Source organism: Parasteatoda tepidariorum, chromosome 9, assembly GCF_982258835.1.
Source record: "Parasteatoda tepidariorum strain Cologne lab strain chromosome 9, Ptep-v5.0, whole genome shotgun sequence".
Classification (NCBI taxonomy): domain Eukaryota; kingdom Metazoa; phylum Arthropoda; class Arachnida; order Araneae; family Theridiidae; genus Parasteatoda; species Parasteatoda tepidariorum.
In genome coordinates this window covers 104,971,428-104,994,929 of record NC_141763.1, presented here as the reverse complement: position 1 = coordinate 104,994,929, position 23,502 = coordinate 104,971,428, and the positions used below count along the sequence as shown (strand labels likewise).

The 23,502-nt window shown below is 29.3% G+C and overlaps 2 protein-coding genes across 2 annotated transcripts in view; one reads left to right on the top strand and one right to left on the bottom strand.

The window, feature by feature from the left end:
* Nucleotides 1-23,502, bottom strand: part of LOC107447800 (uncharacterized) — a 117,721-nt gene that overhangs the window by 31,794 nt on the left and 62,425 nt on the right. Inside the window, exon 2 of the mRNA XM_071186833.2 lies at nucleotides 3,669-3,717. Coding sequence (XP_071042934.1) covers nucleotides 3,669-3,717 — 49 coding nt within the window. The remainder of the gene's footprint in view (nucleotides 1-3,668; nucleotides 3,718-23,502) is intronic.
* On the top strand, nucleotides 18,852-22,113 carry LOC147805189 (uncharacterized). The gene is made up of 2 exons (XM_087150776.1): nucleotides 18,852-19,228; nucleotides 21,596-22,113. Exons 1-2 carry the CDS (start codon nucleotides 19,066-19,068, stop codon nucleotides 21,970-21,972), a joined length of 540 nt encoding a protein of 179 aa, XP_087006902.1. The 5' UTR covers nucleotides 18,852-19,065; the 3' UTR covers nucleotides 21,973-22,113.

Sequence of the window (23,502 nt, the reverse complement as noted above, 5' to 3'; positions counted from 1 at the left end):
CTACTCGCAGCAATTCTACTACAGAATTTGACATTTCTAACAAATTATTTTTTTTTCTTTTTTGTGTAAAGATCACTTTGATTTTATAAGTGATATTTATCTTTAGTATTCTAAAGCTTTAAGACTTTGTTACTGGATATATTTCGGAATCATATTATAATCCTTCATAAAATAATTTTCTGTTAGAAAGTTATATTACTTAACAGTGATAGATATAAAGTTTTTAGGTCCTTAGTTATTTATTGGATGCCAAATTGACTGGGGCTGTTATATCTCCTTTGGCCACTTTCGCTGTACGCCAATGCTTAAAGGTAGTAGGGAGAAAACTATCAGGGTCATAAGAAAATACTGAGTTTCGTATCAGCATTTCACATTGCAAAATGGCGGTGGAGATTTACAAAGAACCGGATACAAATATTCTATCCTTTAGAAAGAAAAAAATTTATTTCAATTTTGAAAATCCCTCTGACAAACAATTGCGACACTGATTGCTACCATAAATCGTGAATAAAATATTGGATAAAAATTTCAACCCTGAAAATATATGCAATGATTCTCTTTCCCCCTTCTTAATATATCATTCCATTTTCTTTAATTTAATGCTACACCAAAGGCCTTGAATATTTTGTCCTTGAAATAACTTTCAGAAAGTGTATTGGCACCAAAAGAAAAAAAAAACAATCTATGTGGTCCGAACTCCTTTTCAAGGGCGTGTCTACTTTTGTGGGGAATGTCCATGCGACACGTAAAAGTTATTCAACAATGTCGATCCTCCTTTATAACGGTGATAAAATTAGAGCAATCTCAAAGACAGAGAGAGAGAGGAGGTAAACACAACACCGCGTTACATGTACAAAAATGTTACATATACAATTAAGTGAATTGGCTGCTACAGTGATTTTTGGAACGATTCAGAAATTAGCATGCTTGATGTACAGTGTGAGGAAAATAAAATTAATATCAAATTTATTAAAAATGTCGGATTTCCGCGTACCTAAACTCAATCTTAACATAACTTTAAATATGCTAATTATTTATAGGAGACAATACATTGCAAAATTTAACAACAGCTTAATTTTTCTGTATTATAACCCTCTTTATTTTGCTTTATTTATTTATTTATTATTATTATTATTTTTTTGTGGATTTAGATTCTTGACCCTTAAAATTTGGGGGTAGCCACAATCTAAAAACTAGGGTCTCAATAGTTTAAACCTAATTTCTTTCAGACATGGAACTCTAAACGATCTTTTGGCGACCAACTTTGATAAATAATGTATAAAAAGACAATTGTGAATGCAAACAAAAATAAAAGACTACTTTATTATCAAAATATAAAATAAGACAACTGTTCGAATCCCAGCTATGTCTGGTCAATACGAATTTCGTACCCTAAAGAAAAATATTCTTACTGGTAGTTCTCGCAGTGGACAGATCGTAAAGACATGGTTCCCAAGAGAACACCGAAATCAAGCATCACTGGCTACGGTCAGTAAGCGGGTGGGTGACCACTTTGATCAGCCTGCGTAGGGACCGAGGGTGCGCGATATCAGTTATCGTTAAACTGTTCTAACGTAAAGTGCTAGACTTTGCGCTCAGATCGTCAAGCTATCAAGCAGGGGAGCTATCCTCTCTGCTGAGGATAAAAATTGTGATGGCATGTTTTCGGATCATCCTCAGGGATGTTTCCCAGAACGTCGCCTAAAGTCCATTGTGCAGCTCTAGTGAAACATAAATAAAGCACTAATCTACCTTACTGGTACAGACGGATCACGGGTTACAGTCCCATTATCGTCTGACTAACCGTAGGAGGTTTTCGTGGTTTTACCTCTCCATGTAACGTAAATGCAGATTAGTTCCATCAAAAAGTTCTCCTCGAAGGCAAATTTCACCCAATACCTGATACCTGGGCTCCCTTGACTTCTGGATCGGGTTCAAAATTACAAGGCTACGGAATTGACCATTTTATTTTGTTTTATAACCGTCTTCAAACAGCCGACCCAATAGGAGTTGAACATTGGTTTGTCGTAAACTCAAATCGGGTCGGCTAATCAACGACGGTTATGAAATATGAAATAAATTAAGAGGAATGGATTTAATGCTCGTCTCCCAATGAGATAAGCTGGGTTCGAATCCCAGCGATGTCTGGTCGATACGAATTTCTCACCCGGCTCACACTGACCACATTGATGACGGAAAATATCTTTAGTGATAGACGGATCACGGTTACCGTCAAGCTAACTGTGGGAAGTTTTCGTGGTTTTCCTCTCTTTGTAACGCAATAAGACAGGTTTATTTCATCAAAAAGTACTCCACGAAGCCACAATTTTGCCCAATACTTGATCCCAGAGCTCGCTTGCCTTCTGGATTGGGTTCAAAATTTCAAGGCTACGGAGTTATACATTGATAGTGGTAAACTCGAAACTGGACCGGATGTTCAACGACGGATATAAAATTTAAAAAAAAATAAGTAAAATGTGTGACCGACCACGGTGCTGACTTAAAATATCCTCAGTGATAGAAGGATCATGGCTTAGAATCCTTTTACTTTCGGACTCACAGTGAGAGATTTTCATGTTTTTTCTCTCCTTGTAACGCAAATGCGGGTTAGGTCCATCAAAAAGTCCTCCGTGGTCAGTTTGTCCCAATGCTTGTTCTAGGAGTTTCCTTGTCTTCTAGATTGTGATCAAAGTTACAGAGCTACGGAGTTGAATATTGATAGTCGTTAATTCAGAATTAGATCGGCAGTTCAACGTCGGTTAAAAATGTCTTTGAAATGAAAAAAACATACTGCTAAACTGCTTTAAACATTAAAAATGGCTATTCAGAGAACTATATTTATTTGTTAACGAATTCAGTTATTCTTTTCATTTCATAAGTTCGATGAATACTAATGCATTTTATTTTGGAAATGCATCTTTTTTTAATAATTTTCTTAATGGAATTTCATTACAAAAATTAGATTTTTTTTTTAAAAAATTGCCATTTCTTATGTACTCTCTTTTTACTTCAAATAATTTCGTAAAAGTAATGAAAGTATAGAGTAAATAATGGTTTATTGATTCTATATAAAGATAATTACAGGTTTCTGAAATTTTTTTAAAAAAAATCCGAATTCTTGGAACCCCAATTAACTTTAAGGGAAATCTGAAATTCCGATGAACACCATGGCCACTAGTCAGGGAAGAAGAACAGCGTTAAAAGTTTGAGCTTCTTAACGTTAATTTTTCGTTTTTAACGATGAATAATATTAAAAAAAGTCTCTTTTTTAAAGTCAAGAATTATTTGACCGATTCTGTTCAAATTTTTTTTTTATCATTTAAAGTTACATTGTTAAAAATGAAATAAAAATGTGTGTTTCTAAAAATTTAAATTTGTTTAAATCTTCATTAAAAGGAATAACAAAAAACAATTATTAAAATTTAATTTTTTTACTCCTTGAATGAACGAGTTTTATAATTATGTGCAAAAAAAGGTTTGTTTATGATCTTTAAATAGTTCCAGAGAAACGATAAAGGATTTTTGACTTCATTATTAATTATCCGATTTAGGATAAATATTTTTCCTCTTGCTCACTATCAACACAAATTTTTATTATATATATCAAAAACAATCAGTTATCATTAATCAAGATTATTGTGTTTACAAAATAAACTTTAAGTACTTACGTGTGACTGTTATGCATAAACAAAGAACAGGAAGAACGATTTTGCAGATCTGAAAAACAAAGAAAACAAATTAAAAATTTGAACTAAAAACAACTTTATACGTAAAAATTACATAAAAGGGAATTTTTATGCATGATGTTATTTCAACGAATTTCTTAATAAATTACGATGACATATACACGGATTCAACACGTTGCCTCCATTACCATATATGGACGCAACCCACCTACCCACCGAATTAGTATTATCCTCTTTTTAGTGCATTGAATTTAGTTAGTTGGCATTAATGCAATTTACCCAAAAGTAAAAGTGAATAAACCACTTTGGGAGGGCAGCCATTACATCGATCCTTCAATTTATATATATCACATATAAAGTAATAATCATTTCTTTTATTCTTTCTTTTATGAACTAAACAACAATGTTAAAATATTTTAAATTGTAACTTTGCGTTATATTCTTTTGAATCACTTTACATTACTTTTTACAATAAGCATTTTTATTAAATTATTATTTTACAACTAAATATTGTCAATCTTGATTTTAGTATGAGATAGTTCCAGAAATTGAACTACGATTTGAAAAATAAATTATTTTAAAAATGAAAGGGAAAAAAGAAACAAGATATATCTCTGATCAATTATTGGAAATAAGTGAATCAACAAATGATTAAAAAAACAAATAAAAGATTTTTCTTTTGTCAGACCAAAAGAAATATTTACAGTGAAATAATAATAACTTCTAATTTTGTCGCTGGCCATTTTGCTTCTATTTTAAAGACATAGAGTTCTTTCTTAGTTAACAGTAACGTCCGTTGTCAATAAATATAAAAACTAAGTGAGAACCTTTCTTAAGCAGAAAACATCCAATAAATCTGTGTTCTTTTCACATGTCCGAAACCACTCTGGTGTTCTGGGTAATGAAAGAGCTGACTTTCCGTCGAAACAAGTGACTAATCTTGATTCCATTTGTGATATAAGTCCCACAAAATCTTTTTTTAGACTTGCAGCCAGGCATAAAGTTCAAACTGTGAGGAATGAACAATATCAAGCTTCTACAAATGCTCCAATGACTAAACTCTTCTTTCCATCTGTTAATCAAAGACTTAAAAACCAACATTTTTTCTGCAACTTTCATGCGACGCAATTTCTCTCTGGACACGGCAACTTCAAGGCATACTTGAAAAGATTTTCCAGTGATCTGTGTGATTGTGATTGCAATATTGGTGGTACACAAGACGTTGAGCAATTTATTGTAAAATGCTCACATTTTGAGAAAAATAGAAAAAACTTAATAATTGCCTTAAAGTTGCTCAATATTAACTTTGCTCCCCCTCTTCGCACTTTTGTGGGAAGCAAAACCATCTTCAAACTTTTCTGCAAATTCATTGATTCAGTTTTTAATGCAAATTTATAAATCACTTTGATTTGTGTACTATTTTAATTTTTCTTTTTTCTCATCGTCTTTGTAAATGTTTTTATTTTTTTTTTATTTTTATTATTATTATTTTTATTATTATTATTTTTCTTTTCTAAATTTTACATGCCCTTTTAGTATGTATTTCTGTTTAAATATCCTACATTGTTTGCTACCATACTTACGTTTGTAAGAATCGTGTTGTACTTTTTCAGTGGTGCACGAGGAATCATTTTGTTCTTAAATAATAAAAAAAAAGCAAATGAATAAATAAATAAGTAAAAAAAACACTCTTGAAAGCAAGCACAATGTTAAACTTAGCCAGCACTAAGGAGTCCAAGTCATGGGAAATTTACAGGAGTCGAAACAATTTGCTTGACTACGACTCTAGTTTGTTAAAATTTATTTAAGTCCTTGGTTGCAAGAAGAATATAATACAAGAAGAATTCATAAATTCCAAATCTAGGTCTGTTTAACTGCGATGAAAAGTTAAATAGAAAGATGAGAAAGTGAATCTGAATGCAATGTATCATTTTTAATAGTTTCTTACAGACTTCATGTTACAATAACATCTTCATGTATTTAAAGAATATGAGAGTGATACATTGATATCTGGCTTGTTTCTTATCTAATGGTTTTGTGAAATTTCAATATTTTGAACAAATATATTTTTTTAAAGTTTATCTCCTTAATTGTTAAGTAAAATGTAATTGTAAATAAAATGCTTTTAATTACTATTCGTAGCAAAAAAAGAGATATGTAATTTTTTCAATGATAAATTGGAGTCAAGCTTACTTATAGTTGGAATCGAACAATTAAGTTGGAGTCGAACATTGTAACTGCTGTTTCCACAGCTCTGCTCAAAACGCAAACTTTCCGTTTCTTTTGAATTTTTTCCCCGCCAAAATAATAAAAACAAATTGTTTTAGTATAAAACTATAAAACTTTACTTTCAAACACAAAATATAACAATGCCTTTTCATGAATAAAAGCAACAGAATACAATCCATTTAAAAGTTATTTTTATCCCCATAATTTGACAGATACTTTCACTATGAATAAAACTTTTTCAGGTTTTTATAAATAAAAAAATCTAGAAAAAAAAAGACAGTTATGGTCGTCAATTTTTTTCTAAAAAAAGCGTGATAATTCTTCGAAAGGTCAATGTTCGAACAAGATTTAAAGCACAATAAAATAACCACAGGAAACTGCTATTCAAACATTAAATTTTCATAGTTTTTTCAATATTGGTTTTCTGTCAGATTAGGGATAACTTTCTTCATATCTGTTTCCATTGATATTCAAATATGGAGGACGTAAGTTAAAAATGAAAGTGACTTTGAAATTGACCATTTGTGCAAGATATCAAAACAATGGCTTCTTTTTGAGCAAAAGAATTTGAATGCATCAAGATAATTATTGTCAATCATCTTGCAAGAATTTTATATTTTTAGACTGTTAATCTCATTCTATTTGCTATCCATATATTATTTTTTATCTCATAAAATTTGAATACTATTTTAGTTTTAACAATTATGTTTTTAATAACATGATATTGGAGGTTGAGTGTGTTTTTATAACAAAGATTTTATTTTGTTTCGTTGAGATTATTTTAATGAGTATTTCACGTTGGAACCTGCGCTGCCTGTTAAAATGACTTTAAACTGATTACACATATTAACCCTCGACGCTCCCTAGTAAGTCTGGCAGATTAACGACACTCGTTTTCAGTCCACAGATTGTGTGTACAGTGCACAAATAAAAATACAAAAATAATGAATAACTTTTGTTCTAATGATTTGATTTACACGAATTAAGGACAACTGATAATTTCTCAAAGGTATGACCTAAAGTATGTTAATTACTTTCTGCTTTTTATTTACTAAATTACTGAAACAATTACAAAAACGCATTTTTAGAAAATTTAATTAGCTTACATTTTTCACATTCTGACTGAAAAAAAAAATTTTTCTGGAACTTCTAGCTCGGATAATTCTTTTCCGCGAAGCATTGTAAATTTTCTCATGAAAACAAATAAATTAAATTCTAATTTTCTTTATAGTATTATAGTTTGCGTTTTTTACGATGCAAAGATACACTTTTCATACGATTTTTCAAAGAAAAAGAATTTGAAAGCTTAAAATTTTGAAAAAAAATGCGTGGTCTTATACTAACACCTCAGTAGGTAGGTGTAATACCTACATTTTAAAAAATCGTTTGCAGTGTTAAACTAACTTTTTTTCTTCCCTTTTTTATTTATTTGATAAAATATAACTTATTTCATTTGCTTCATTATTTTAAAGTTATTGATTTTATGCAGTGTACCATAAAAATGAGTGATATTTAGGGTGGTCTAGTAATTTTGTAACACACTGTATGAGTTGTTATGTTAACCTAATTCATTAGTTTAAGGTATGTTTCTTCAGAAAACGTAATTTCTTGTGTCTGATTTCGTAACTTAAAATATTATCTGCAAAAATTAGTTAGCGTATTTAAAGTTACCCCTTTGAGCCTTTAAAATTGGCACTTAGTAGGGCGATTCCACGAAAAGTGGTCCTGAGTGACTAAATTTTCAAAATTATCGTAAAATCAAAAATGACACAATTTCGGAATCTAGAAGATGTACATTTTTTAATAGTTAAGATAGTTTTTTGAATTACAAAAAATATTTACGTGAATTCTAACAAAAGGTGGAACACTATGAATTTTAACAGGATTTCTCTTCTTTGTTATGTTATATTCCAATGCAGTTCTTAAAATATTAAAGAGCAATAAAATAGTTTTTAGTAATAAATATAACTATTTTACTCTTTTATCATTGTTTAATGTATTTTTTTAATTTGGCCTAAATTTTTTTGCTTGTTTGAAAGTCGATTAATCAAGATAATCTAATTTCCCAGTAACACACGTAACATAATTTTGCATTTTTTTCTGTAAAAACTTTAGTAAAGAAGAAAATTTAAAAATTTTTTGTTTTATAAATTAAGATGGCAGGATATGCAACGGAAAAAATTCTCGAATTAAAACTGACAATAGTTAAAATTTTATAATTAATTTTATTCAAGGTAACACACGTAACGAAAAGTTACGCGCGTTACTGTTATGTGTGTTAGAGGTACTTATACACTTTAATTATTTATTTATTTTCAATAAAAGATTTAAATCATGTTCGGACATTTTTTATAACAGCCACGCAACTTCAATGCCACAAATACAGAATTGTAAGATTGTGGTTTTTTGTAAAATAAGGTCGGTATAAGCATTAATAAAAAAACAGCATAATAAGACGATAATTTTGAAACTTTTGGAAATTGTTTTCCCAAACTTTTATTTGTTATACGTTTATGTTTAAGTAGAATATTTCGACTGCATCTGCTAGATTATTATAAAATGGATAAGCTTAAAATAGTGTCCTTATCTGGATTTAAAAGAATAAGAAGATGAAGAAAAAAAGAAAAGAGCATAAGATTCTGCACTTCAAAGGAAAGAAAATAAGGAAATAATGAAAGTTAGTCTTGAACTTTCAAAACAGATAGATAATGATGTAAAAGGTTCACCACTAAGTATTTCAGATGAACTTAATTATTAATAAATGGATTTTCTTCAAAAGTTAGATTGTTTATACTATGCTTGTATTGAAACAAGAGCTGGTTCTCTGGATTATTACGGGGAAAAACGGGCAATAAAACGAAAGAACTATCTAACAATGTTTCTAAGAGAGGCTTATACTGATTTTCGTCAGTTGCATCCTAAACATTGTTTAATTTTCCATATTTAGTGCTTTATGACTGAAAAATTTATTGCTACTGTAAAATTTAGAATCAAAACAAATATCATGAAATTTTTATTCTTTAATTGGAAGGCTAAAATTAAGTTTATGACAATACATGGTGATGGTAGAAGTATTTATGTATATAAAGTAAAAGAAATTTTGGATCTAATTGTTGGAAGGGGGCTTCTGATACTTACAAAAATGTCTCATTGCTTGTTATAGGTTTCTAACCATCATTTATTGTAGTTTGGTAACGATGAGAAAAAGATGACAATAGCTCTCAATAAAAAATATATAATGGCAAATGTGCAAGAAGAATGTTTTGAAATAACTCTTGAAAATTGGACTAACTTTCAATAATACGTAAGAGTTAAAAGAATCCGAGGTGATACTCTCCAAACAAACATATCTAGCATTAAAACCAGGGAAATTCAAGTTGACTTTGCAGAGACATATTCTTTTGAATATCAAAACGAATTTCAATCAGCATTATGCTATCCAGCCACAGTTCCGTTATTCACAGCAGCTGTTGTCTTAGACGATACTCTCCTAAAGAGTTTAAAATAGAGTCCTTTACAATATTTTCCTAAGGCAAAGACAAAGGTGAAACAATGTCTACACTTTTATTTTAAGACTGTTTAAAAACGATTCTACTTCAGAAGATGAGGTAACAGAAACCTTCTATAGTAATAAGTCAAGTTAAGAATTTAAAAATAAATATATGGTTGAATTATTTCATATTTTGTCAATCAAAATATAAAAAAAGAAATTAATTTGGAAATATTTCACGATATCACATGCAGAAGTTCCTTCTATGGGAATAGATGTGTAGTACAAAATCTTGAAAGCGAAGCAAAAAGCAAAGTTATTTATATCATTGTGTTGTTATACAAAAAAATTTTTTTGCTATCCAGTGTTGTTTGCAAAGCTAACCAATCAACTCATGCCTAATACAACAGTATTATATATTAACCAAAAGGAAATAAAGATATTAATTGAAAAGATCAATACATGGCAACGGTAATACAAAGCATAAAATCTATGCATAAGTATCGTTAGATACTTGAATAAGATGCATAGATGCACATTGTGGCACACAAATAGTCAGTAAGTCAATTTCTGTTCCCTCCTGATCAGAAGTGCGCCTATAACTGAAATTAAAACGACATATGCTCTATCTCGGGAACATTATTGACGCAAATGCACATGCTTGTAAACTTAAAATGCAATATTTGCATAAAATAATTGGAAAATATGCATATTTTTGTTTCCAAACAGAAATGATTTTGAAGGAATGATGATGAATGATTTGGAAGATGTGCCTAGGATTTGCTATGTTTTACTCTCTAAACCAGTATAAAGAAGGGCTACAACCATCTTTCCAGACCATTAACTATTTTATTTGCTAAAATAAATTGTTTTTCTTCTGCTAAATTAAAATAAATAAATGTTTTAGTGCAACATTTATGACTTCTCAGTTGAAATATTCATAGAGGGTAACACACGTAACGTTCAGTTAACACACGTAACGCACCAATTTCACCAAAATAAAGAAGTTTTTACTGTTGCAAGAAATTTTTAAAAATCACTAAACACAGCTTCGATATTGTATCTCTCTATAAAAGAAAATATCTTAATTTTTTGCCTTTATACTTCACAGAATTAAATGAATATATTCAAAGTTTCAAATATCTAGCATTATAAAGGGTAACACACGTAACAAAATTTCAGAAATTTTTTTTTTCAACATCAATTTAATTTGCGCCTTCAATCTTCGTTTTGTAAACTTACAACACATATAGATTTAACAACAAATTACGAAAAACATAAAAAATATCTAACAAGTTTATTATAATAAGTGTTAAAGTTGAAATATGTCGTGTAAAAGTAACACACGTAACGAAAGAATCGCCCAGTATTATAAAATTAGAATAAAAATTATACTATTTTTTAGAGCAATTATTATATAGGATAACAACTTTTTTATTTTAGCCCACTGAATAATTTGAATAAAATATTAAAATGACTCTTATCGATGCTGCATCTCAGATTATAATGCTGCATAAATAAAGTTGTGCATTGTTCTTTTCCGCGCTGACGTTCTTATTTTATCCGTTTGATTTACTTTGGTTTGATCAAAATAGCAAGATTTAATTATTTCCTAATAGGAAAGAAGAACATGAAAAGAATAGTATCTTTAGATTCCTTGATTAATAATCTTTGAATATTTTTTTTTCTCCATATGCAGCTTTTATTCTTGTTCCCAAACGTTTCAACTTAGAAATAAAAGGAAATTAATTCATCATTCTATTGGGTCGGCGGAAAGAGAGAGCAGACGGAAGTGCTATCTTTCCCCTCTTCAACACCACCTCCGGCAGGTAAAGAAAAAAGAAATTGAATTCTTGTTTCTTCGCAAGCCGATTTCTTAGATGAAAGAAAGAGTATTTAACTATAATTCAAAGATACTTTTCACCCTTACACGTGAACTAAGTCACGAAAAATGGCATTTTTTAAACGTAAAAAAAATAAAAAGAAATTTATTTTATGAAAGGTTATAAATGCATGCGATTTCCTCATTTAAAACTCGTTTTTATATAGTTTAGAGATCATTCAAATCAGAACTCTAAGTTATGCAGCTAATTAAAATGGTGAATACAGTGTATTAAATTATAAATATTCATATTTTTGATGGTTCTTTGTATTAGCGAAAGTATTCATTGAATTGTTTTGCAGCAAATTTAAACGTAACTTTAATTGAAATATATGGAACATATCTGCTACGCAAATGTTGTTTAGAAAATGATTTTTTTAAAAATATTTCACATTTATTTTGCACTTGGCTTATTATTTTTATTTCAACGAAGCTAAAAATTTCTTATGGATAGATATCACAACTACATTGTCATTATAAATAGTTATCAGAAAATTTTACGAAATTGGATTTTTAATGAAAAAATCAGTTCCGGTAACTATAAGGAGAAAAATTATGAATAGTTATCAGAAAATTTCATAAAACTGAAACATTTCTAATAAAGAAATCAATAAATTTTTGATAACTTTAATGAGAAACTCATAATTATTTATCAGAACATTTCATGAAACTGAAACTTTTAATGAAACAATATATTAATTTTAGTAATTAGTTTAGCAATAAAAAATCTGCTTGATAAAAAAAAATATTTTTAAATGAAACTTAAAGAAACGTTTCTTCAACTTTTCTTTTAAATATAAAAATCATAGTTTTAATAATTATCATTCATGCTATAATCAGAAGTAGTAACTAAAATATTGTCAAAAAAAGATGATTGTTGGTGAGTGGGCAAAGGATGGCCTCAAATTGAATGTTTTTAGTCGCTTTTCTAAGATACCATTAAAAAGTTTAGTAAATAATTAATATGAATCAAGTCATAAGACATAATAAGTGAAAATTATCAAATTTATAAAGCTAAAAAAATAGTTCCGTGTCGGAGAAAAAGCATAGTTATTTATTTCGCAATGAACAAGACGGATTTATAACGGTATTTTTTTGTACATTTTTCATAAAATCAAATAAAAATATTTTATTATTGTGTTAATGCACTTTCCCTCCTATTTCAAGAAGATATTCTTTTTTTTTGTTTATTTTGTTATTTCGGGATTTGTAATTTGCAAAACTTTATTGCCTATAGAAAAAATCTTTTATTATGAGAAATAGAAGGATTGAAAAAAAAATCTTGTTTAATGTGCACTAAATCACATTTTTTTACGCGCACGAAATACTAAAATTTAACATTGGGATGAAAGTTTTAAGACATCGTTTATTTTCATTTATTTATTTATTCATTTCATTTTTCATAGGGTGCATCTTTTAGAACAAATGTATTTAACCCTTTTGAAAGGAATGTCATTATCTGAAAAATAGGCGTGCCACATCTAACAATGAAAAAATTTTCGTTTCATGCATTGAAAAAACTTTTAATTTCTAGACTGATTGTGAGATTTTTACGCTAACGTTTCTTTATGAGTGTCTGAATAGATATATTTTAAAAATTACATAATAAATAAAATAAGAATGTCGATGGTTAACCGCTAGCTGTTAAAAAATTCAAAATTCTATTGAAACGAAGCCAAGCTTACAAATTAAAGAGCAAGATCGAAAACATAGTATGGATTGAAAATTGACGCTACTATGGCCACTGAGTCAATATTCAACCCCTCAAAGGTTTAGCACATTCAATAATAAGATTTTTAAAAAAAATCATTTCTCATGTTGAAAATTATGTTTCTTTTAAAATTTAAAATAAAAATACTGAAGAAAAGCTCATTTAATTTAGTGACTGTTTAAAAATTTGTTTATCAATTTTAAATGGCGTTATTTTCCTTCGTTAGCATTTTAAATGGGGTTGTTTTCTTTTCGTTAGCTAAAACAAGAATTTTTTACTTCATGGTAACAATTAAATTGCTTTTAAACTCAAAATCTTACACAAATAATAAATGTAATTTTATTACAAAAAAACTAAAGCATTTTTTAATATTTTTTCTTATTTCTCTTAAATAAAAAATAGTTTTTTTTTCTTTTAAAAAAACGAAGTATTTCATAAAATTTAAAAATATTTTTTCATAAATTTTTATTTATATTACAAAAGAAAAATAAGTATATTGCACAAAAAAAAACTTATTATTGTTATTTTTTTAAAAAAAATTTTAAAAAATTTTCAGGTATAAAAAAATTAAGGAATATTTTTAAAAAAAAATATGTACACACAGACACACACACAAATATATATATATATATATATATATATATATATATATATATATATATATATATATATATATATATATATATATATATATATATATATATATATATATATATATATATATATATATATATATATATATATATATATATATATATATATATATATATAAAAATATGTAAATTAATTTCTTTAAATGTTCAGATAGTCAGTTTATGTATAAAATAAAAAGGACTGTCAAACAATGTGAATTCACGAGTGTCACAAATCGACCGCCTGAGTTAAATAGTTATTATTCAAATACGCGATTCACTTGCAGCAATAATATTCCATTAAAGATTTCGGAAATTCAAAAAAATCTTTTAGAAATAGGGTAAACCAACCAGTAAAGGAACATTTCATAGATATTTTTTAAAAATAAGATTTTAAAGTTTTTACTTAGATTGATTGATAAGAGTAGCTTGCTACCTAACGATAGGAAATCATCTAACAATGCATTGGGTTAATAGGTCATAAATTCTTCTCTTGTTTCTTTGACAAAATTATAAGGTCAGTGTTTGTAGTTATCCGTTTAAAGTACAATTAATTGCATATAATCAAGGTTTTTTTCTCATTGTGAAAAAAATAATTCAAAATATAGTTATCGAAGTTACGTCTTATTTTTTTAAGCATCATAATATAAGCAAGTACTGAGATTAAGGGGTGTCTATTCACTGGATTACCAAAAGATGAAAAACCAATGAATGAACAAGTGTTCCTTTACTGGGATTTTTCCAAGTTAATGAAAATAAAAGAAAATTTTTAATTTTCTTGTACGTTTAGTCATATTATACATCAAAATTATGTTAAAAATACAAAACTTCTAATTCTAAACTTCTAACCAGTGAAGGAACAGGCATGTTCCTTCACTGGGAATAGATTTCCCAGTGAATGAACAGTATGTGTGAAATATGATTTTATATGGATAATTAGTAGTTCTGTGACATAAAGGACACCTAAAATTAAGTTAAATGTTGTATGAATAGTTCCTAAAAGAATTTCATTTCAAAATGCTAATTTAATTGTTTAATTGCTAAATTCATTTAAAGAATTATAATTTTTTATTATTTATCTTTATAAATGTAGTGGTTAGTTACATCATACGTTAGACACCTTATAATAAACTATGTTTACTGATCGGAAACTAACTAAATATAGTAATAAAAGCTTGAATGGAACATTTCTTTGCTGGCTTTAGTGCAAATAATTAGCTAAATTATTATCCTATTGCGGCCTTTAACGTCATGACGGAAACTGGTAGAAAAAAATCCATTTAAAGACAATCATCCAGGTGAAAAATGGATGAAGTTTTTTTTTTAAGACGACATCCACCGATAACTCAGTGCAATGCGAAGATAATTTAAAAACGCAAAACTTCCCTTAGAGAGAATAATATTCGAAAGACTGGTTTGAAAAACTTTAGAGGAATCTTTAGGAGGGAAGTAGCCCTGGCATCCTTTTAGAGAGTGATTGCATTTACAATGCGAACGAAGCGGGACTTGAATACTGCCCTTAAACGGGGAAAATCTTTGGCCCTAAAACTCATAAGGGTTTATATTCTATAGCACCAAGGGAAAAAAAAGAAAGAGCATTAGTTTTGGCTAATATTTTAGCTAATGGAAAAAAAAGTACCTCAATTGGTAGTTTTTCCTTACTGAAGAATTCTTTGAGGTATTACCGAATCAGTTCCTGCTATGTATTTCATTGGAAAAAGCGATTCGTGAAGTGAAACGATGACCGCAGCTACATTTTACAAATATATTGCAAATGTTTCTACCCATGGCTAATTGAAAATACTATCAAATTCTTTATTTTGCTTCTTCTGGATAGGTATAAATCTAATATCAATTTGAAACTGAGCAAGGTTTGTTCATCATAAGAAATTCTTTGGTTTAGCTTTCTCCGTAATGCATGGAAATCTCTCGTTAGATCTTGAAAACCGAAAAATTGTAAAACAATATGTCAAGATAATTTTACATCCATTTTTAAATACGATTTTGAGGCATCAACTGATGAAGTTAAAATGCTTTTATGAAATGTGATATTTTTCTATTCGATGTTGAAAACGTTGACTTTAACAAATGCAGGCAAGGCAGATACAAAGAGTTAATGATCAAGACAGCTCATCAACAAAACACAGACTTCGAGAATATCGATGCACTATTTCTTCAGAAGCTTGAGAAGGAAATCTCACAAGTTATGTTGCAAATTTTTAAAGGAACATCGACAGAAGAGTTTAATCTCCCAAATATCCAATAGCCTGTGCTTTTCTCAATATGGAAGATGGGAGAATTTATTGCAAAAAGAACATTTAGTGAAGTCAAATTTTGGCTCTGAAGCAACACTTCAAACAAACTTTTTCCCATCAATTATCCAGTGAGAAATTCTAAAAATAGTACTGAAAAATCAGAAGAAATTTCGAATATACACCGAAGAGCCATTACATTATGACCACCCTGCTAATAACATGTAGGACCACCTTCAGCCCTCACAACTGATAGCACCCGCCGTAGCATTAATTCCACAAGGTGCTGATAGGTAGTCTGAGGTATCTGGTGCCAAGCGCTCACCAACTGGTCCTGCAATTCCCTCATATTGCGAGGAAATAGCGTGGGAGCACGAATTTGGTTTTCCAAGTAGGACCACAAATGCTCTATTGGATTAAGGTCAGGTGAATTTGGAGGCCAAGACATGACTTGAAAGATCCTCGAACCAATCCAGGATGATTCGACCCTTATGACATGGTGCATTATCTTGTTGGTAAACACCATCCCCCGCAGGAAAAACTGTTACCATGAATGGGTGAACCTGGTCTGCAACTATGTTCAAGTAGCTTACAGACGTCAGGGATTGTTCTTTGAGGATTACGGGTCCTAATGTGCCGCATGAAAACATTGTTCCTGGGCGAGAAACCATGAAAACCAGGGCAAGCCTATTGTTATAGATGGAGGGTGGTCATAATGTAATGGCTCTTCGGTGTACATTTACATTGGCCAAATATAGGAATAAAAGAGGAAGATCAAATCAAAATAAAAAAAAATAATAAATTACCTTTTGCATTAACTTCGGAAAAAAGGACGAAAATTTTAAGAGACTGAAAGAGCTGGAAAAAAAGTTAAAGCAAGAAAGTATGATGAAGAGAGAAAAAAATACGTAAAACGATAAAAAATTTACGATGAAATCGATGCTAAATCGAGCACGTAACGTATTAATTTTGTATTAAAAATATGGAAAAACGCGTTCCATTCTAATTAATTTCATCAAAATAATTTTAAGACGAAACATTTGAATTTATTCACAGCAATCGCGTAAATTTTATCCAAGCTCCTGATTTCTGAATTTTCTTTCGTAATTTTTCGGGTTCTTCGGACAGACAGGATAAACGCCTCAACATTTCAAGTCATGCGATACCAAAACTGCTTCCAATGATATTTGTTCTCTTGTCGTCCAATGGGCTGGATTCTTTTTCAATGGGATACCTGCAAATGACGTAGTGTGGGCATCTCAATCTTGATTGATTGTTGAAACGTGGCATTTGTTTATGTTAGCAACTGTTTTTTTTTTCTTTCATTCTTTTCATTTAAGCTAGGCTTGCCAAGTATCAATTCATGAAAGTGACACATTCTATATTCTTTCACAAAAATTCTATTGTAAAGATTCAATTCTGTCACTATATATTTCTTACTTAACACAAAGATAAAGGCTTAGCCTTGTAGAAAATAAATGAACAAATTATGCATTGAAGTTGCCAGGTATACAAAACAAAAATATGTGATGATTATAATAAAATAAATGTAAGTTAAGTAAAAGACGCAGACGAGAAAGAATTATATTTCAATGAATTTGATGTGTGATACGGCACATTAATTAGCATTTACTTAGTAATTATGCACTTTGGAAAATCTGGGGTCAAATATTTCAACCGCATATATTGACTCTACTGAGTACTTCACAAGGTGCACATAATAGCATCGAATCGGGATCATCCGTAAGATTTTGCTTTCAAAAAGGAACACTTTTCAAAATGCTAAGCGACTAAAATTTCGATTAAAATGGAGGAGAGTGCTGACCGAATATCTATTTCGATGTAAACATTTGCTTTCCCCACAAATAGCACATCTATGTTAATCTTAGTTTTCCTTATCTTTGTTATTATTATTTTCTCATATTAAGAAAAAATATTAAGTTATCATAAATTTATAATTTGAATTAAGGTATACTGAAAATTACTTAAATATTATAAATGCTAGTTAACAGAGCCTAATGAAGTACAATTGTAAAGGTTATATCTAATGAATCTACAATCCACTCAGAATTTTATTAAGCTACGAGACACCCTGCAAGCTGTTTTGAGCCACAAAATGCATTACATCAAAATTGAAAATTATTCAATTAAATTTCCTTTCCCCTCATCTTCTTCTGTTTTTTTACTTTTTTTCTTTTAGTATTTACACAGATTTGATTTTACAGATTAAGTTTTCAATTCTATTGGGATAAAAGATACATCTAATCATTTTTTCGCTTAGTTTTACCATTACAACTAAAAGCTTGTTTTTTTAAAGCCCTACTTAATTTTTGGTTAGTGTGAAAAATTTTTACATTTTCTTATCTTAAGAAGTTATTCGATAATAGCATGAAAAGCATATTCTAATAAATATTTTACAATTATGAACTCATTATGTATTCATCCCATTTGAAATTCTATCACTATTCGACCGATTTCGTATGAATTTAGTATTTTGCTATTTAAACTACATAATTTAAAATTATAATAACATAATTATGCCTAACAGTTCACAATTTTTGCGATTATTAATAAATTAACTGATAAATAATTACAAAAAAATAATTTTTTGCATATAGTTATCTTTGGGTAAGCGAGTTTAATATTTTTGTGCAAAATGTATCGTTATGTACTTAAATATTTCAAGTTTTGCGGCGAAATATGCAGAAAATGAAATTAACGTTAAATGGTCCAAACTTACTATCGCTCTCCTGACTCAAAATCCGTCATTAAAAAAAAATCTATGATTATTCTGACTAGATATACGAGAAAATCCGATCATTAGATCAAAAGTTGTTGAAATGTTTCGTTCTTCATTTTGCGTACTGTGTAATTAAACTAACAAAAATACCATTCCATCAACATCAGCAAAAGTATTAAACAATATAAAATTAAAAGAAGCTTTCAGCTATTATAAATTTAGGAGTTCGTGATTCAATTTAATTAACAAAGTTTTTTCACTGATGGTTCGAAAAATAAATCGTAAAATAAAATTCAATTGTATCAGTGTAGAACAGTTATTCAGATTTAACTCATAAAAATGAAATAAAAAATTAACTGCGTAAAATATTTGTTGATTGAAAACGATATTTAAAATTCCAATTTTAAATATTACAGAAACAAATATACAAATGAAATTCAACTATGTTTGTTATAATTCATTTTTACTTATTTGCTTTGATCGCTGAAACATTATCAATAGATGCTGGATTGGGCATCAGTAGGGGAAAACAACATGTTGTTGATAGCTTAACGATTGAAGAGTGTCGAAAATTGGATAGTTATCTAAGAGATTATTTACCAGCAGGTATGCATTAAAAAAAGTAATAATTCGAAAAAGATATTTCTTATTTGTCTCAAATTTACACAGTTGTGAAAATTGGCAATTTCCACCTCATGAAACAGTACAGTTTCTCAAAGTACAAAGATTGCGTAGGGGAGAGTGGGGTCAATTGTAACATTTTTTACTTAACTATTTTTAACTAACAAAAAATCCAACATATTATTAGTATTAATTGACAGACGAGTAAAGTAGACTATCCTCTACTAGAAAAGAAAAGAAATACCCGATTTTAAATATTATTATATTAGTTATTAACAATTTTTGACAGTCGTGCACTTGTTACAATTGTCCCCACTTAAGGGGTCAATTGTAACAGTTCATAAATTCAACTAAAACATAGTTAATTATACATATTATCATAGTTGTAATATATATTTTATTGATCACAATAGTAGTGATATTTTAGGAGTAAAAATAATAATGAGCAGAGACCTAAAGGGTTAAACTTTTAACTTTAAGGGATTAAAAATTTTAATTTATGCTGTGAAAGGTGACATATAAAATAATGCACTTGCAACATAATATAAATGCTATTGGAAACTATTGGTGGTTCTTAAAGAGTTAAGTAATGGTTTGTAAACATAAGATTATTTATTTTCAGCTGTTACAATCGTCCCTTTACTTATTGTTACAATTGTCCCCAAGACGACATTTCAGCTTCATTTGTTAAAAACAATGTTAGTTAATTAGCAAAACTAATCTTTTTTTTTTATTGAACTGTTAATTAAGGTGTCCACTTACATATTCGGTTACTAATTTTTATTTGTTTAAACAAAATTACTTTGTTACAATATAATATTCTAATACCAAAAAAAGTACTTGCGTGCCGTGAAAATATCTTTTGCGATGTAACTCTTTCAAAAGTACATAAAAACGGTTGCTATCAGGGGTGTACAAGTAGATTTGTTAAATACACCTTGTGCGCCACCTAGGAACCAAATCTAGAACCGGACACTCGAAATTTTTGCTCTGTTACAATCGTACCCTGTTACAATTGACCCCACTCTCCCCTACTGTTTCAAATCTTTTTACCAAATCATAGAGTAATTATGCAAGGTATTTTGCAACGGCGAGTGGATCCTAGAATAGCCTATACCGTGGCAATTGTTTTAAATCTCGCCAAACAAGTTTTTGAAATTTCGCCATACTAGGTTTCCGGAAGATATTTCGGGGAGATTACTTTTGAACGTCCGATCACACCACCAAAATTCTTAAACTTGATCGATTATTTGATATGCATACCTACGCAGAAGTTGGATTTCGTTAGAAAAGAGGTAAAAGGGCATATTTTTTCGCTATTTTATGCATCAGATCTCTTGCTGTTAGAATCATCGCTATTATTTCATTTTTTAACCGTTATATTATCGTTATTATTTCATTTTTTATCACTATGCTGTGCGGGTAGAAAATGGTGAGCGAATGGAGGAGGGAATTTTTAAGAATCAAAATTTAATTGAAAATTATTTAATTTTATTTAAAATTGTTTTGTTTTTAATAATCAAAAGGCAACGTACCCTCCGGCGTCGATAGATGAGCCATCAGAGTAAAGGTAAGTTATTTTCTATTCATTTAAAAATATTTCAATAAATTTTTAATAATTTAAATTTTTTTTTAAATGAACAAAAAGCAACGTTGATCTCAGTAATAATCGCCAACTTGGCGAGATTCCAAAAAGTCCCTAAGAGGTGGGCTGTCCGAGGATTTTACCGCAACGACTGTTCTGAACATCAGTTTTTGGAATCTATGTAAAAATTAAGCACCAGTAGATTAATTAAGTATCATATTGTGGGGTTTTTATTCAAATTAATTTTGCATTAATTTACTTACAAATTCAAGATAATATATCTTTCTCTCTTTTTTAAATACAAGTTTTTCCATAGTGACCACTAGTAGCTTCGCTACTCACATTCTTTTCCTCTAATGCATACAATTTTTTTTTCTACTTCAGTGTGCACGTATGGTTTTTTGTTTGCAGAAAAAAGGAATTATAACCTTTGGAAGAAAAAAAAATTATGATAAATCAAGTCAATATTAGTTTGCAACCCTAATGTACCTTTTTATTTTTTTAAAGTAAACAGTTGCGTGCTGTAAAGAGGGTGAAGGAAAGCTATCAATAAGCCAATCAACTAAGGATCCCTTGACTAAACCCCATTAAATTCGATTCTTTCTTCTTCTTTTTTTCATCCCTTCTATCTGGTTACCCTCCTGTCCTGTCTGATTACTGATTAAACTCCTGTTTGAAGATGCACGCAACGGAAGATCATCCCTACATCATCTGCGCGCCACTGAAAGTAAGGCTTCTTCTAATTCTTCTTTTTTATTCTACTGTAGGCAAATTTGAACCACTGAGCACTTCATGTTTGAGACTCTTTCTACAATGGAGCACACACGAGTGCGAATTGAGGTCTGTCTCCGAATTAATAGTGTGTTTTAAAGAACTTGGCTACTACAATATCGCCAATCAACTGTCAGTCTTGAGTTTTAGTGAAACAGTTAAAATAGTCCATGAACTCTTCATGAAGTATCCTTTCGCGAAAGCAATCTCTAGAAATTATCTCCTTCTGACTACGAATCGACCCTACGATGCTCGACTCGAACCAGCCCAACTATCGAACAATTCATGGACACTTTTGAAAGAGATAGGAGAATCCTTTCTGTTCTCATTTGCATTCTGCCTTTTAGTGGCCGTATTAGCAGTTTTCTTTTAATCCGAAGTCGAAATAATCTTCAACTATCCACTATTTGATTCATGTAATCATGGCCCATAATTTCAAAAATGTGTCTCACAATAAATTAGCAGAGGAAGATAAATTTCACTCCTTTTAATGATGTTTTTACTTATTGTTGTTTCTCAGGTCACAAATGGTAACAAATTTATACACATTTCTGAAATTTGTTGCATTGCAAATAAAGTATTGAATAATTTATGTTATGTGCAATTATTTTTTTTAAATAAATTACTTCCGTGATGAAATTAAGTAATATATTTGCCTAATACTATTAAGTTTACATTTTTTCAAGCTATATGATTTCGGAGCCGAATGCACATTTACTGTATGGATAACTGTATGAACAGAAATGTACAACATAAATATACTTTGTGGATACATTATATCCTTCTAAAAAGGCGTACAGCTTTATTACAGAATCGTACAGTGTGCAAAAAAAAAATAAATAAATAACACCCGTTAATAACTTTCGCTTTAATGATTGGATTTTTACAAACTAAGTGCTTAATAGATCAAATGGGTAACTATATAGAGGGGAAATGTAAATAAAGTGCTCACATCACGATGATGTTTTAAGAGAAAATGCTTCTGCTATCCCTTTTCTCCATGTTCAAAGGTAAAAAATAGATGTAAGAATTTTAAAGTCAAAAATCTTAAAATTGTGAGGTTTACTGTGATGTATTTTGTTGTACAAAAACTTTTTTTTAAGGGAGGACAATATACATTTCATAGGAAAGTTAAATTTATGATTGGTTTTATTTATTATATAAATGATCTTTTGAAATGTTTTTCTTTTTCTTAAAACGCCATATTAATTTAATTTAATTCCTTTTATTCATTCTAAATTCCAAATTTTTACTTTAAAACTATTGAAAGAATGAATTTTTTTCAATATTTTTTTTAATTTCAGCAGTTTTTTATAAATTAATTCGGCTAATAAAAAATTATTACTAAACTAGTCGATAAATAAGACTAAAGTTTTCTTTCGTTTTTTAAGCAATTGTATTTTCGAATGATGAATCCTCAAATTTTTTTAATTGAAATCGCATGCTTTTTTTTAAAATTGCAATAATATATGAAAAAAAAATTTGAGAATACTAGCAGTGGTATAAAATCTGGTTGATCTTATCATCGCATGAGTAAATTTTGAATAAAATCGGAAAGTCTGTTGCTGTTGCTTATCTCCAATTCGTCAGACCAGCTCTAGGATTCCATTGACATTCAAAATATCATGTACAAGATAAATGAATTTCCTCCCATGGAACTCCCAAACAGTCTAATATGTTTTCCGGTGAAACCTCTGGGGTTAGTGGTGGGTATGTTTTGATACGGTATGTGGGTAAGTTTTGAAATGGATGAAACGGATTTTTTTTAAAAAGTTTTTTAATGTGATGCAGCTTTTTTTAATTTCCTATTTTCATTTTATTTTTCGACTCCTTGACTTGTCTGAAATCATTTTTTGCAACTGTTTTCAAAAATTCCAAATACCTTAAAAGGTATTTATGATTT